The sequence below is a fragment of the Amblyraja radiata genome, chromosome 29, assembly GCF_010909765.2.
Source record: "Amblyraja radiata isolate CabotCenter1 chromosome 29, sAmbRad1.1.pri, whole genome shotgun sequence".
Taxonomy (NCBI): Eukaryota; Metazoa; Chordata; class Chondrichthyes; order Rajiformes; family Rajidae; genus Amblyraja; species Amblyraja radiata.
This window is the reverse complement of record NC_045984.1, coordinates 19,479,034-19,494,219: the sequence shown is the minus strand read 5'-3', so window position 1 is coordinate 19,494,219 and position 15,186 is coordinate 19,479,034. Positions and strand designations below refer to the sequence as shown.

The 15,186-nt window shown below is 49.9% G+C and overlaps 1 protein-coding gene and 1 long non-coding RNA gene across 4 annotated transcripts in view; both read left to right on the top strand.

Moving 5' to 3' along the window:
* The window catches only part of ncan (neurocan), a 95,574-nt gene extending 85,184 nt beyond the window's left edge, over nucleotides 1-10,390 (top strand). For all 3 annotated transcript variants that reach the window (XM_033046782.1, XM_033046781.1, XM_033046780.1), the window contains 6 exons: nucleotides 126-239; nucleotides 2,423-2,581; nucleotides 3,494-3,576; nucleotides 5,485-5,629; nucleotides 6,385-6,567; nucleotides 7,395-10,390. In XM_033046782.1, coding sequence (XP_032902673.1) covers nucleotides 126-239; nucleotides 2,423-2,581; nucleotides 3,494-3,576; nucleotides 5,485-5,629; nucleotides 6,385-6,567; nucleotides 7,395-7,510 — 800 coding nt within the window. In that variant the 3' untranslated portion in view covers nucleotides 7,511-10,390. The remainder of the gene's footprint in view (nucleotides 1-125; nucleotides 240-2,422; nucleotides 2,582-3,493; nucleotides 3,577-5,484; nucleotides 5,630-6,384; nucleotides 6,568-7,394) is intronic.
* A 148-nt stretch (nucleotides 10,391-10,538) lies between these two features.
* Nucleotides 10,539-11,263, top strand: LOC116989416. The gene is made up of 2 exons (XR_004416238.1): nucleotides 10,539-10,941; nucleotides 10,980-11,263. It is a non-coding gene; the product is annotated as an uncharacterized LOC116989416 (long non-coding RNA).
* The last annotated feature ends 3,923 nt before the right edge of the window (nucleotides 11,264-15,186 follow it).

Genomic DNA, 15,186 nt, shown 5'->3' with positions numbered 1-15,186 from the left:
ACACGCCTCCGAGGGCCGGTAAATCTTGAGACAATACTATGTCGTTCCTTGTTGTGATTTAGCCATCAGCCTCTGTTGTTTTTACCAACCAATGGATAAAGATTCTTTCTTTGATTTTGCCCCAGACATCGACGAGTGCCACTCCAGCCCATGTGAGAACGGAGCGACTTGTGTGGACGGGATCAACTGCTTCACCTGCCTCTGTCTGCCCAGCTACACCGGCAGCTTGTGTGAGGAAGGTGAGGCAGGCAGCTCGACTCGCAGATACCCAGCACAATGGTGATCAGTCACCCAGCCCAGCCTGACCCAACCCAGCCTGACCCAGCCCAGCCTGACCCAACCCAGCCTGACACCACTTTTACCCCAGCTTGACTCAACCCCACACACAACCCACCCTGATCCCACCTCAACACACCCTAACCCCATCCCCACCCTGACCCCAGCCTAACACATCCTGACCCCATCCCTGACCCACCCCGTCCTGTCATGACCCCCATCTCAACACACCCTGACCCCACCCTATCCCATCCTGACCCCTTTCCACTCTGATACCCACTAGCCCAACCGACATCAATCACCCAGCCCAGCCTGACTCCAGCCGACCCAAGTGCACGCTGTACTGACCCCACCTCAACACATCCTGACCTCACCCCATTCCTTCCCCACCCACCCCAACCCCAGGGAGACACCGAACGATGAGCGTGAGAGCAAAGTGTTTGCGGGCCTGAAGCATTGATCTAGGGGCCCAAGTATCACTATAGACATAGAAACATAGAAAATAGGTGCAGGAGTAGGCCATTCGGCCCTTCGAGCCTGCACCGCCATTCAATATGATCATGGCTGATCATCCAACTCAGTATCCCGTACCTGCCTTCTCTCCATACCCTCTGATCCCCTTAGCCACAAGGGCCACATCTAACTCCCTCTTAAATATAGCCAATGAACTGGCCTCGACTACCCTCTGTGGCAGGGAGTTCCAGAGATTCACCACTCTCTGTGTGAAAAATGTTCTTCTCATCTCGGTTTTAAAGGATTTCCCCCTTATCCTTAAGCTGTGACCCCTTGTCCCCTATACATCTCAATCCACCAGCATTGGGGAATTTAAACCCATTCAGATCAATATATCCACAATAAATTTGTACATTAGGTTCAATGTCGTTAAAATTACCTTGTGGAGAGGCACACCTGCTGTCTTTAGCTGGTCTAGAGCTTTCAGAAGTTGATTTGGGGAGCCTGTTTGCAGGTGAAGGGACATCTGGTAAATGGAAGGTTTTTAAACGTGACACAGAGAAAGTTCAGTGCCAGTAAAGGGCTGTGGAGGCCAGGTCATTGGATATTTTTAAGGCAGAGAAAGATAAATTTGTGATTAGCACAGGCGTCAGGGTCTATGGGGAGAAGGCAGGAGAATGGGGTTGAGAGGGAAAGATGGATCAGTCGTGATTGAAGGGCAAGGCTGGCAGGAGTGAGGCCTCTGGGTGACAAGAGACATCGAGGCAGTTTAGAGATGGGTTACAAATTGGGGATATATAGGTTTCATTAACATAAGGAAGGGCCTAGTCAAGGAATTTCTTGTGCCAGAGGGGGGTGAATCTGTGGAATTCATTGCCACGGACGGCGGTGGAGGCCAATTCATTGAGTATTCTTAAAGTGTACATTGATTCGTATCTTGATTCTTAATTAGTAAGGACCTCAAAGGTTACGGGGAGATGACAGGAGAATGGGATTGAGAGAAAAATAGACCAGCCGTGAACGTAAACTCAATGGTCTGAATCGCCTAATTCTAAGACAGAGAGCATTGACTTGTGGTACATCTACATCTGTTCCGTGGGAAGCAACCAAAATAAAAAATAGAAAGAGTTTGGAGCCTACATGTTCCAGTCTGGGTAAAAGGCAGGGAACCCTGGATATCGAGGGATATAAGCAAGTCAACAAATTGAATGCACCATTGACTTGATAGTGGAGGCAAAGACTCTCACAGCAGCTGAGATGAATTCGGACGAGCAGCTGAATTGACAATGTTTAGAAGGCTACTGACAGCTGGGATTTATTACAACGGATGTCGGTCGGATCAGTGTAGATGGCTACTCGATGAACTATGCTGAGGCAATGGTCTGTAAGACTATATTCTGCACTCTTGTCTATTTTCTCTCTTGCAATACCTGATGTGCACGTGTACAATAGGATTTGAATGCATAGCATGGGAAACAAAGTTTGTTGCTGTATCTCGGTACAGTTGCCATGCCAACACGTGCCAGTGGTGATAATGTGTTGGGACCTTGCATTAAGCTGTGTGAGCCGGTGGCTGGTGGGTGAATCTGTACTTGGGCGTACTCCCATTGATGTTGTCAAGGCAATGAGGCCACAGAGGCGAGGTCACACCCTGCCTGGTGGCGGTAACGTTCAAGTCTCCCCTTGTCCCCAGATACGGAGGGATGTGATCACAACTGGCAGAAGTTCCTGGGCCACTGCTACCGATACTTTTCCCACCGACGCTTGTGGGAAAACGCAGAGAAGGACTGCCGGAGTCACGGAGCTCACCTGGCGAGCATTCACTCCGTGGAGGAGAAGGAGTTCCTGAACGGTGAGACCTTGGAATATTACAATGTAAAGCCTATTCTGAGCCCGGACTGGTTTGGGATACCCCGTCAGTCCTCACTCCCCACTCAGTCCCTCAATCAGCAAACACTTCCTTTACGGAGTCTGCTCCAATCAACCTTTTCGTAGAACACAGTACAGTACAGCACAGGAACGGGCCCTTCGGCCCACAATGTCTGCGCCGAACATGATGCCAAGTTCAACTGATTTAATCTGCCTGTACATAATCCATATCCCTCCATTCCCTGCACTTCCATGTGCCTACCTAAAAGCCTCTTAAATGCCACTATCGCATCTGCCTTCACCATCACCCCTGGCAATACGCTCCAGGCACCCACCACTCTCTGAATAAAAAAGCTTGCCTCCATTAATCATTTCCCTTCTCACCTTAGAGCTAAGGCCACAAGTGGTGAAGATTTCCACCTTGGGGAAAAAAAGGGGGAGTGGGAACCTCAGGCACCATCACCAGATGTGGCCAATGCAGATAATCCAAGATAGAGGGGAAGTGGGGGGGAAGAGGCAACAACAGTCACGTTCTGTTCTCAGGTGGAAGTTTGGGAAGATTTGTTCACAGCAGGGAGAACTATGCGAGGAGGAACGGGGGAGAAATGGGTGGAACACACAAAGGTGGAAATGGAGGTGGAAAATGGAGATGGCATTTTCTGAAGGTTTGATGTCTCGTCGGTGCTCAATGGGGCGGTGAGTTGCTGCTCCTGAGATGATGCTGAGTTTTGATGGGACAGTGTCAGAGGTGGGTGATGTTTCGGTTCGAGACCCTTCTTCAGACTCCGTGTCAGAGGTGGAGTGTGGTGGGGATGGGAAAGATAGGAAAGGATTGGGAATGGTTATCAGACTGGGAGTTTGAGGTGTTGGGTTGCTCTGCCTGTTCCTGATCCAGGTCTGAGTCGGGAATACGCCTGGATCGGTCTGAACGACAGGACGATCGAGGAGGACTTCCAGTGGACAGATGGCACTCCCTTGGTGAGTTTTGATATGAGCTGGCACATGTCTTGTGCTGGCGAGGCTGCTTCAATACCAGCGCAGCAAAGTGTGGGGTGGCACAGTGGCGCTATGGTAGAGTCGCTGCCCCACAGCACCGGAGACCTGGGTTTGATCCTAACTACGGGTGCTGGTTGTATGGAGTTTGTAAGTTCCCCCCGTAACCACGTGGGTTTTCGCTGAGTGCTCGTTCCACATTCCTTCCACATTCCAAAGACGTGCAGGTTTGTAGGTTAATTGGCTTCTGTAAATTGTAAATTGTCCCTAGTGTAGGATAGCGCTGGTGGGCAGGGTGGTTGGTACAAACTCGATGGGCTGAAGGGCCTGTTTCGGTCTGTATCTCTAAAGTCTAGTCATTTAGAAGATGGCTACTTTCTCCCACCGGATGGTGGTCGGTTGGTGATCTGTGTCTCCTCACTTTCTCTCACTCTGATGGGACCAGGATCTCACCGTTTCAGGGTTCCTCTCCTGCTGTAAACTGTCGAAGCAAAGCTGGGGGTCAGACCTGTGGGTGAACACAGAGGCAGTGCAGTAATGTGGAAGGAGCAGTGTGCAAGAATCAAATGGCTGCATGAGGATGGAGGGTCAGGGAACGTTTGGGTCACTTCAGTAGGTTGCCCATCTCTCGGGCAATGCAGGCGGTGAAAGCCCATCCCTATGCTCAGCTAAAACACAGTAATACATTAAATAGAAATACATTGATTTGTACGGAGGTCAGGGGTTATGCAGAGGGCAGGAGAATGGGTTTGAGACTTGATGGGCCGGATTACCTAATTCTGCTCCTATAACTGATGACAACACAGCCAGCTGCTCACCATCGCCTTGCCATGTGGGATCCTGCTGTGCAGAGCACGGCTGCCAGGTTTTCTTGCATTTCTACAAAACTCTTCGTCATCTGGAAAGCTTTGCACGTCCTGAGATTCTGTAGAAGGGGAAATGCTTATTGTAGACAATAGACAATAGGTGCAGGATTAGGCCATTCGACCCTTCGAGCCAGCACTGCCATTCAGTGTGATCATGGCTGATCATCCACAATCAGTACCCCATTCTGGCCTTTTCCCCACATCTCCTGACTCGGCTAACTTTAAGACCTCTTTCCAACTCTTTCTTGAAAGCATCCAGAGAATTGGCCTCCACTGCCTTCTGAGGCAGAGAATTCCACAGATTCACAACCCTCCGTGTGAAAAAGTTTTTCCTCATCTCCGTTCTAAATTGCTTACCCCTTATTCGTAAACTGTGGACCCTGGTTCTTGACTCCCCCAACATCGGGAACGTCTACCGTGTCCAAACCCTTAATCATAATATACGTTTCAATAAGATATCCTCTCATCCTTCTAAATTCCAGAGTATACAAGCCCAGCCGCTTCATTCTATCAACGTATGACAGTCCCACCATCCTGGGAATTAGCCTCGTGAACCCACGCTGCATTGCTGCTTCAATGTCTGGGACCATCTGCTCTCAGCCACCAAATCTGTAAACCTGACGTCCCACCACATCCATTATTCTGTCAGCAAGTTGTGATTCCCGCTCAACAACAAATGCCGAATGCTCCCTCATCCTCTGAGGCCATATTCTGTACGCACCTGAGCCGGTCCATTGAATAGTTCTGGGTGGATTTTATGAATTAGCGTTCCCACCTTGGGAAGGAGAGGGTCCATGTTGTCCAACTATCCACTGCAATGGTGGTGGCAGAGCCTCTGGCTCTGGTGAAACTGCAGCTGCGAAGGTGCACTGAGCCTGCAACCATGCAGCGGAACGGGACAAGTCAACAGTGGATGCCTGGAGCAGTGCTGGACTCCGGGGGCCATGGGTCGGACGGGTCACCTTGCAATGAGGCACCATGGCAGCGCAGGTCACAGCCTTTAACGCCCTGATCTTGTTCCCTCAAGCAATACGAAAACTGGCGGATAAACCAGCCCGACAGCTTCTTCGCTGGAGGGGAGGACTGTGTTGTCTCCATCAGGCATGAGAATGGGAAGTGGAACGATGTACCGTGTAACTACAACCTGCCCTACATCTGCAAGAAGGGCACAGGTAAAGGGACAGCTACATTGGTTGAAGGCACGGGCTGGGCCATCCCATGATTGGCTGCTGGGTGATGGGATCAACCTCACGTCGGCCAAACGGTTGTCGATCTGCAAGGCCAATGAGGAGGTGGCTTTGGAGACAGTGGTGAGGGGTGGGTGCTGTCAGGGTGATGGGATTTAGTGGGATCAGGTTGTAATCCCACTAAGTCAGGTCTCCCTTCCTTCCCCTTTGCTCTCTATCCTTCGCTCACTGCCTGTCTTCTCCCTTTCCTCCCACTCCTCCCTTCCCTACCTTTTGAGGAATGGTGAGGGTGACGGCAGGGGATGGTCTGGGTCTGGGTCTGGGCGGTTGATGGTGTGGGCGGGAGGAGAGAGAAGGTGAGGGTGGGGAACGGTGTGGATGGGTAGACGGTGAGGTTTAGGGTGGTGAGCATTGGGGTTGGTCAGCAGGGGGTGGTAAAGGGGTGACAGCGTGGTGGGGGACGGTGGGTTTGAGGGGGGGAGGTGAGTGGGATGATGGCCAAGGTGGGTTGGTGAGGGTGGGGCGGTGAGGGGGGGGTTTGAGGTGGGTGGAGTAATGTGGGGGATGACTGTCAGGGTGGGTACGTTGAGGTGGGGGGGGGAGTCAGTGAGGGTGGGTACGGTGAGGTGGGTAGTGAGGAGGGACGGTGATGTTGGGGGGGACAGTGAAGTGGGGGATAGTCTGGACAGACACTACGGTTGCAGACAATGTAACTCTCCCCCCTCCCTGCCTCCCCCCAGTGCTGTGCGGGACTCCTCCTCCCGTGCCCCATGCCACGGTGATGGGCAGGAGGAAGCTGCGATACCCCATCCACTCGCTGGTCCGCTACCGGTGCCAGGACGGCTTCGCCCAGCGCCACGTCCCCACCATCAGGTGCCACGCCAGCGGCAAGTGGGACCGGCCCAAGGTCCTGTGCCTCAGCCGTGAGTGCAACCGTTCCAGGGAGACGGGGAAGGGGCACAGTGGGGGGAGGGACGGCGAGAGTGGAGGGAGGGCACACTTAGGGGGTGGAGCGGTGAGGCTATGTGGTGGGGGGAGTACACAAGGGTGCGATGGTGAGGGCAGTGATGGTGGAGGGTACAGGGTGGTGGAGGGGCTTGGAGTGGTCCGGAGAGGCACAATGTTGGGGACACTGTGAGGTGGTGAGGGGAGAGAGTACATGGTGGGTGGGGGGGGGGGGGGGGGGGGGGGGGGGGGGGGGGGGGGGGCTAGTGTGGTGAGGGGTGGGGTACACGGTGCGGGGGGGCTGGAGAGTGGTGGGGGCGGCGCACACAGTGACTCCCTCAACCAGTGGGATGAAACTTCCAGGGCCACACTTGGTTGGTACATATGACTCCTGACTCAGTTCAATGGCCAAGTCTAGGCACCCAGCAGTAGTAATGCAGAGCTCGCAGTGCCGTGCGGGGAGAGTGAGGTGCATCCGGCCGGGGATATCACAGTAACTGACCATGTCTTCGTGTTTTCTCCCGTTCTCCTTTCCTTTCCTTTACTCCCTCCTCTCTCCCCCTCCTCGCCTTCCTCCCTCCCTCTCTCCTCCTTTCTATCTTTCTCTCCCCCTCACCCCCCTCTCTCCCTTCTCCTCTATCTCTCTCATCTCCCCCCTCTGTCTCTCTCATCTCCCTCCTCTGTCTCTCTCATCTCCCCCCTCTGTCTCTCTCCTCTCCCCTCTCTGTATCTCTTCTCCTCTCTCCTCTCCGCTCTCCTCTGTCTCTCTCTCTCTCTCTCTCTCTCTCTCTCTCTCTCTGTTCAGGATCAGCTGGAAACCGCAGGTCACGAAGGCACCAGCATAAAGGCAGCAGGAAAGAGAAGCGAAAGCACAAAAAGCGCACGGAGTCGCCCCGGAGGGAGATGAAGCACTTCTACTGAGCAGAGGTACTCTGCGGAGGGGAGGCCGTCGCGCCGCAAGTACACGACACTGACACTCAACAAGATGTTTTGTTTCGAGCACCCCTCGCCGGGGTGTGAAAGGGTTGTTTTTAGTTTGCGAGAGTTATGTCACGTATTTTTCTAAGAAATAATTGTGGAACTTTAAGGTAAACGTGTTGATCGATAATCAGTAGGTGTTGGAGATTAAAGCGGTTCACAGGCTCGTCCCCGCTACAAGTGTTCGGTCTCGAAATGTGAATGAAGGCTAGCCAATAATCCTTTCAAAAAAGGCACAATCATTAATTTTTTTTTTAACTGATGGATTATAGATGAGGCTGGTTTAAAAATAGATGCTTGAGTGATTAGTCACGGAGCCTCGTCACACAGATCCCAGCTAGAGTACTACCCCTGACCAGTAACATTCCCATTAATGCAGCACTTGTTGTTTTTGAACTCGTTAAACCCATTAATTGAAGGCAGGTTAATACATGACTGTGGGAATACAGTTAATGAGTTTTGTTCCTCGTTATATTGCCAGCATGTTTTCAACCCAAACATTTCAGTAAAACCTGCAGGGACTTTTCACAGTTTAACACAACGGCTTGATTTTGCTGGGGAGGCGAGGGCAACATTTTACAAACAAGTAAGTCCCTTTGTTCACGCCAACACCTCATGCTCAGGGGGGTTTGTGTGTGGTTAGTAGTGCAGACTTGAGGACTCGCTTTGAGCCCAGGACACACTACTAGTTACACTTTGGTTAACTTGGCTAAACCCAAGAACCAACCCTGAGATTGTCCCGAAGACAAGTGCAAAGTGCTGGAGTAACTCAGTGGGGTCAGGCAGCATCTCTGGAGATAAAGGAATAGGTGACATTTCGGGTAGGGGTCCTTCCCAGTCAGAGGAACACACACACAGTAGCTCAGGCAGTGGTTGCACAACAGTGGCCTTGCACTGGGTGGGATCTCACTCACCTGAATCGCAACCTCACTGGTCAGTCTGACCTCTCCAACCACCTTGACTCTTTTGAGGATTTCCAACATCTGACGCATTTTTCGTTTACTACAATGATCCAGGGACAGGAATCCAAATGTACCATCCCGGGGGAATGGGGAGTTTAATTTCAATGGAATAAATCTCGACTGAAACCCAAATGTGGAGAAGGGACCAGACTGGCGTGGAGATGCCAGGGATACTAACATCACCTGTGATGGGACTCTGGTCCAGCCCGTGTCTTACACTCTGCTTAACAAGGTGTTCTCTCTTCACTGAGGGACAGTGTGAGGAAGTTGCATTAATGGCAGTGGAGATACAGCCAGTGCTTCACCCACCTAGATCAGTAACACCCAAGTTCCTGAAAGTGGAAAGAATTCCCAGACATGGGAAGAATCCAAGAAATGGTCAGAGATATCCATTTAAGGAATTCAAATTGGCATCCGATCATCTCTGACTGGGGAAGGTTTCACTTCCTGATTTAGCCACACCAAGTCGCAGCAGACTTGGGTCAAAGATAATTGGACTGAAATTTTACAGAGTGTTTTACACAAAAACAATACAATTTTCTTAATTGCTGGAGGTGGAATGAAATGAGTTTAATTCACAATTTGTCAGTAATAGGTTGGACTGTAATATGCGAACTCACTGAGGCGAAACAATAACCACATAAACAACCGCCTGACTGGGGCTTTGGGAGATGCGCTTCTGATTATACCCCCCCCCCCCGTCAATGGGGTTACAGTCAGTGACACAGGGTGCTGATGAGAGGGGTCACTGATGAACATCGGAGGGAGATGTATTAACATCAGTGCAGATACAGTCAGTGACACCGAGTGCTGAGAGGGAGGGGTAACTGAGGGACAGTGTTGGGGAGCAGGATTAACGCCAGTGGGAATACAGTCAGCGACACAGAGTGTTAGGGTAAGAAGGGTCACAGTCTGTGAATGAGAACTGGGGGAGAAGGGTCACTGAGGGATAGTGGGAGGAAGATGGATTAACATCAATGGGGATAGTGTCAGTGCCACAGGGCACTGAGGGAGGAGGCTCATTAAGGGATGGTGTGAGGGAGCTGGACTAACATCAGTGGAGATATTCTACCATTAGGTTCAATTTACTGTTTATTTACTATAGACAATTCAGCAGCCGTTTCTGACAAAGAATTGATGCTCAGATCCTCGGGCCACAGATGTGGAGGCGACCACTCGGCCCCCTTTCCACCAGTTACCTCATTGCTGCTACACCGTCTCATCTCCTAGAAAAGACCTATCTCAGTCTTGTAACTCACAGTCAGTGAGTTCAGAGTGGGGCTGTGGGATTCCCAGGATCTCATTATCTCTGTGGCATCCCCCTGAGCAACCAAAGGAATTTCTCGATGAGATTGTCCCTTAATTCTCACATCAGTCATTTCCCTCATGGCTCCTGCTTTGTCCCTGCAGCCCGAGGGGGGAGGGGGGAGGGGGGTGGGCATGGAGCCCAGCACTGCTGCAGCCTTCACCTGTGGTGTTGTTGAACTTTCTCTGAAGCAAGGAGAGAATGTTATGGTTGTTCGTTGTGCCTTTGAAGCAAAGCGTTAAGGGGTGCTCTCGTCTTTGCTTCATTGTGTGGTCTTATCACTTAGCCTGAAGTACTCCACCTCTTCTGCCAACCCCTTCTCCTACCTCTCCAACCTGAAGTCCCCTCACCTCTTGTCTTCCCTCTTTCCAGGCCCCCCTGTCCAATCCCCCTCTGTCAATAGCCCCCTTCCCCCCCCCCCCCATTCCTCCAGTCCATCCCCTCTCTAGTCCTTATTTCTGCAGTCTCACCCTCTACCACCTTCCAGTCCCCCTCCCCTCCCTCTCTAGCCCCCACCTCTCCAGCTCTTCCCTCCAGCTCCCATCTCCAGCCCCTCCATCATGTGGGGCTGGAGATGGGAGCTCTGCCTGTTTTCAAGCCCCCCCCCCCCTCAACCACCACTGTGGAGGAGAGGGAGAGGGAGAGGGAGAGGGAGAGGGAGAGGGAGAGGGAGAGGGAAGAGGGAGAGGGAGAGGGAGAGGGAGAGGGAGAGGGAGAGATCAGGCAAATTAAACCAGATAAACAGGTTGCGACAGATGCTGGAATCTCGAGCAATAAACAAAGTGCTGGAGGAACTCGGTCTGTAGAAGGATCGTCTGTCCTTCTCCTCCACGGATGCTGCCTGACCCGCTGAGTTCCTCTAGCACTTGGTTTCAGGACAAGTTACCCTGCAGGTTTGCACCAGGAGGCGTGATTGTCGGGAAGTCCCTGTTCAAGTCTGTCATGGTGGAGCCAGGACCGATGGTGTTCTTCAACCTTGGGCTGAGCAGTGAGTGCGCTACACCAGTGCAGCTTCACTCCCACCACAAGGACATCACTGGTCAGGTCAGCAGTTATTGCCCACCCCTCTTTGCCCTCAAGAAAGGTATGCTTCTTGAACCGCTGCAGTGTGGTTGGGGAGGGGGTGAGGGGGGGGGGGGGGCAGGGCTCAGTATGTATGGGATGGGGACTCTGCACACAGTCCACAGTTGATTACTGTGCTTGCTTTCCAGGACGGAGAGGTCCAGAATCATGTTTCAGAAGCTGGTTGGAATCGGGAAACAATTGATCTCATTTCTGTTACTTTTGTAGTGTTGTCGTGTGAATTGTTAATATTTCCAAGTGTGTCTGTATTTAATCAGTGTGCTGTGAATAATATGCATTCCGCAAACCCTGTGTTTTTATGTACTGGACATTGGCTGTTAGAATAAAGGATTTTTTAAATGGAAACCATCTATTAACCATCCCTCAGCCCACCGTTCAACTGATCAAGATCCTGCTGTGAATTTTGATAACCATCTTCACTATCTACAATACTACCCACTTTCGTCTCATCTGCAAACTTACTCATCATGTGTACATTTTCATCCAAATTGAATATATAAACTATGAAGAACAAAGAGCCCAGAACTGATCCTTGAGGCACACCACTAGTCACAGGTCTCCAGTCCACACCACTGTCTCCAGTCCACACCACTAGTCACAGGTCTCCAGTCCAAATAACAATCTTCCATCATCACCCTCTGCTTCATTCCATGAAGCCAATTCTTTTTTTTTTTTTTTTTTTAATATTTTATTTTATTAGAAGTAAGTACAGTCATATGGCACCAAAGTGCCTAATATATATTTTCATAATACATTTTATGTACAACTTTTTTTTTTTTTTTTGTTACACTGAAAAAAGATTAGAATAAGAAAAAGAAGTTAGATAGTAAAGGATAGAAAGATGTGAAATATATAGTGTGTGAAAAAAGAAAACGAGTAAATGAAGAAAGTTGAGAGAGAGAATAGAGAAAAGAAAAGAAAAGAAAAAAAGAGAAGGAGATCATTATTTATAGTCTTGACCAACCCTCGTCCAGTCCTGAAACAGTTTTTTTTTTACAATTGTGTTGCACCATATGATTCCAAAAAAACGACGGATGGAGACCAACTCGTTATGAATTGGTCTGATTTATCCATTAGGAGGAATCGCATTTCCTCAAGATGAGCAGTGTCCAACATACTTGCAATCCACATTTTAAGCGTTGGTATTGATGTACCCTTCCAAAATTTAAGAATTAATTTTTTTGCTATTATTAAACCATAGTTAAGGAATATTCTTTATCCATTCGGCTAGCTCTCCCTGGTTCCCATGCAATCCAACCATTCAAAACAGCCTACCTTGTGGAACCTTATCAAATGGCTTGCTGAAGTCCATGTGGACAATATCTATGGCTTTCTGCTCATCAATCTTCTTGGATATTTCTTCAAAAACTCAATCAGGTTTAGTTTAGTTTATTGTTTATAGTCACATGTACTGAGGCACAGTGAAAAGCTTTCGTTGCATGCTATCTTCTTCTTATCGAGTCCACACACAAGATTAGTTGTCCAGCCAGACCTGAACACACTTCTCAGCATCTGCATACAATGGTGTTTTTCTTGCGCTTCTTGTGCTTCTTGTGCGTGGTGGTGGAAAGATTGGTGGAAACAGGGCCGTGACGTGAACGCTCTTTCCTTGACCCCGTTACATGCTATCCTTGTGCGACATGGTCGTCCATATACAAAACCATGCTGATTATCCTTAATCAGCCCGTCTATCCCAATGTCTTATCAGTCCGAATACTCTACAGTAACTTCCCTACCACAGATGATAGGCTCACTGGTTTATAGATCTAAGGCTTTTCCTTACAGCCCTTCTTAAAGAGAGGCACAGCATTAGCCGCCCTCCAGTATCCCGGCACCTCACCCACATCTAATGATGATTCATATATCTAAGCCAAGGCACCTGCAATTTATTCGCTAGATTTCCATGGTGTTCTTGGATATATCTGATCAGGCGCAGGAGATTTGTCTACCTTCATAAGCCGTTGAATGTTCAACACCTCCTCGACCATAACACAGGCTGTCCTCAAGCCACTTCCATTAACTGTCCCAAGTTCCCCAGTCTTCATTTCTTCATACCCACCCCAACCCCACATTCATCCAACCCCACCCACCTCCATCCTGTCCATACCACACCTCACCCCCAACCACCTTCCTCTCCCACCTCCACCCTATCCCACTCCTTCCACCTTCCTCCTACCCCTTACTTCCATCTCCACCCTCAGCACCTTGAAATCCAGCCCCACTATGGTCACCCATTGCAGGAATGGCAACCAGATGCCTTCACAAATGTTGCAGGGTGGACATTGTTGCATGGATGGGGGCGGGCGGGGTGTGGGTGAGAGCAATGCAGGATCTCATAGTCACTAAGGTTGGTGGGCTGGTTTGAGTGGTGCTGTGGACACTGGGCAGACCCGTGGTATCCTGCGGTGCTTTGCTGGTGAGAGTCTGTAAACTCACCCCAGTCACGTACATTGTGATTTAATTAATGAAACCTAAAAACCTCTGGGATAGATCAGCCGTGATTGAATGGCGAAGACTTGATGGGCCGAATGGCCTAATTCTGCTCCTAGTATTTATGAACATGTCTGTGACAATGAATTCCACAGATTCGCCTCTGATTGAAGAAATGTAGCTTCCTTTCTCCTTTCTCAAGATACGTCCTTTTATTCTGAGACTGCGCCCTCTGGTCCTAGAAGACCGCTATTAATGAGCTCTGCGAGCTTTCACTGACAGCAGCGAAAGATGCTGAATTATAATGCATTAAATATTGATAAACTGCAGAGCCGCTGCACCTCCCCGGAGCTGCAACCCTGTCAGTGCAAATGTATGCGCATAAATTATCACCTCAACACCAAGCAACTGCCGAGTGAGTTCATTGCAACCAATTAGCTGCTGGTGCCTGAATGAGTTGCAATTGGATTTGCCGCAAGTAAAAGGCGTCGAGCCCCCTTCACCCGATCATTACCCCTGCAGGAATCAGACGAGTCATGAAATGAGCAGTTTCTAAAGTGCCAAAACTTTAATGTTCGAGCCCCGTTGCTGAGTCAAATGCTGAATAATGCATAAAGTATCCAAGGCTGTAAGATAACAAAGCCGGGTTTGTGTCCAGAATCCAAGCGCTTGTATACAGGACGCTATCAGGCGGCCACACACGCGGAGCTGGTTCGCGGCGGTATATCTTCATGCCCCACTTGTCTCTCGGACAGATTCGCCAGACCTGGGATAAAAGGTTCACCTTGTGCGGTGAACTTGTACATGCGATCTAAGTCCAATCTAAGCCAGTTCGGGCCGATTAAAGTACTGCTCCTCACTTCTGAACACTATACACACTCTGCGTTACTGCGGCACAGTGGAACATCAGTAGAACTGTTTCCTCACAGCGCCAGAGACCCGTATTCGATCCTGACCTCGGGTACTGTCTATGCTGAGTTTGCACGTTCTCCATGTGACCGCGTGGGTTTCCTCCGGGTCATCTGGTTTCCTCTCACATCTCAAAGACGTGCCGAGTTGTAGATTAATTGGCTTCTGTAAATTGCCCCCAGCTTGTAGGATGCGAAAGTGGGAGGATACAGAACTAATCATAGTAGTCGCGTGATACAGTGTGGAAACAGGCCCTTCCGCCCAACTATTTAGATATATACAGTGAAATGAAAGATGCTACACGTACATCGTACAACATCAGTGCATCTGAGAGAAGTAGTAAAGGATCCATTCAGAAAGGACAAACGCTCATAAACGGGAGGATTTATGTTAGGGCTAAAGGAATCAATGGATATGGGGACGGGGTACTGATTTTAGATGATCAACCATGGTCATATTGAATGGCGGTGCTGGCTCGAAGGGCCGAATGGCCTACACCTATCTTTCTATCCAGAACCAGGGGGCACCGTTCCAGAACCGGGGGCCACAGTCTTAGCATAAAGGGGAGGTCATTTAAGACTGAGGTGAGAAAATACATTTTCACCCAGAGAGTTGTGAATTTATGGAATTCCCTGCCACAGAGGGCAGTGGAGGCCAAGTCACTGGATGGATATAAGAGAGAGTTAGATAGAGCTTTAGGGGCTAGTGTGAAAACGTTACCCCTCAGATTCCTATGGAATCTTTTCCCTTTCACCTTAACTGGTGTGAACAGTTGATGGACAGGTTGGTGGGCCTAAGGGCATGTTTCCACGCTGCATCTCTAAACTCTAAACTAAACCCTCCCGACCGAATAGGTTAAACGATTCCCAATCATGCCCCACTCCCGCTCCAATTTCCCCACGGCACGGTTGTTGCTGACTGCCTTGTTA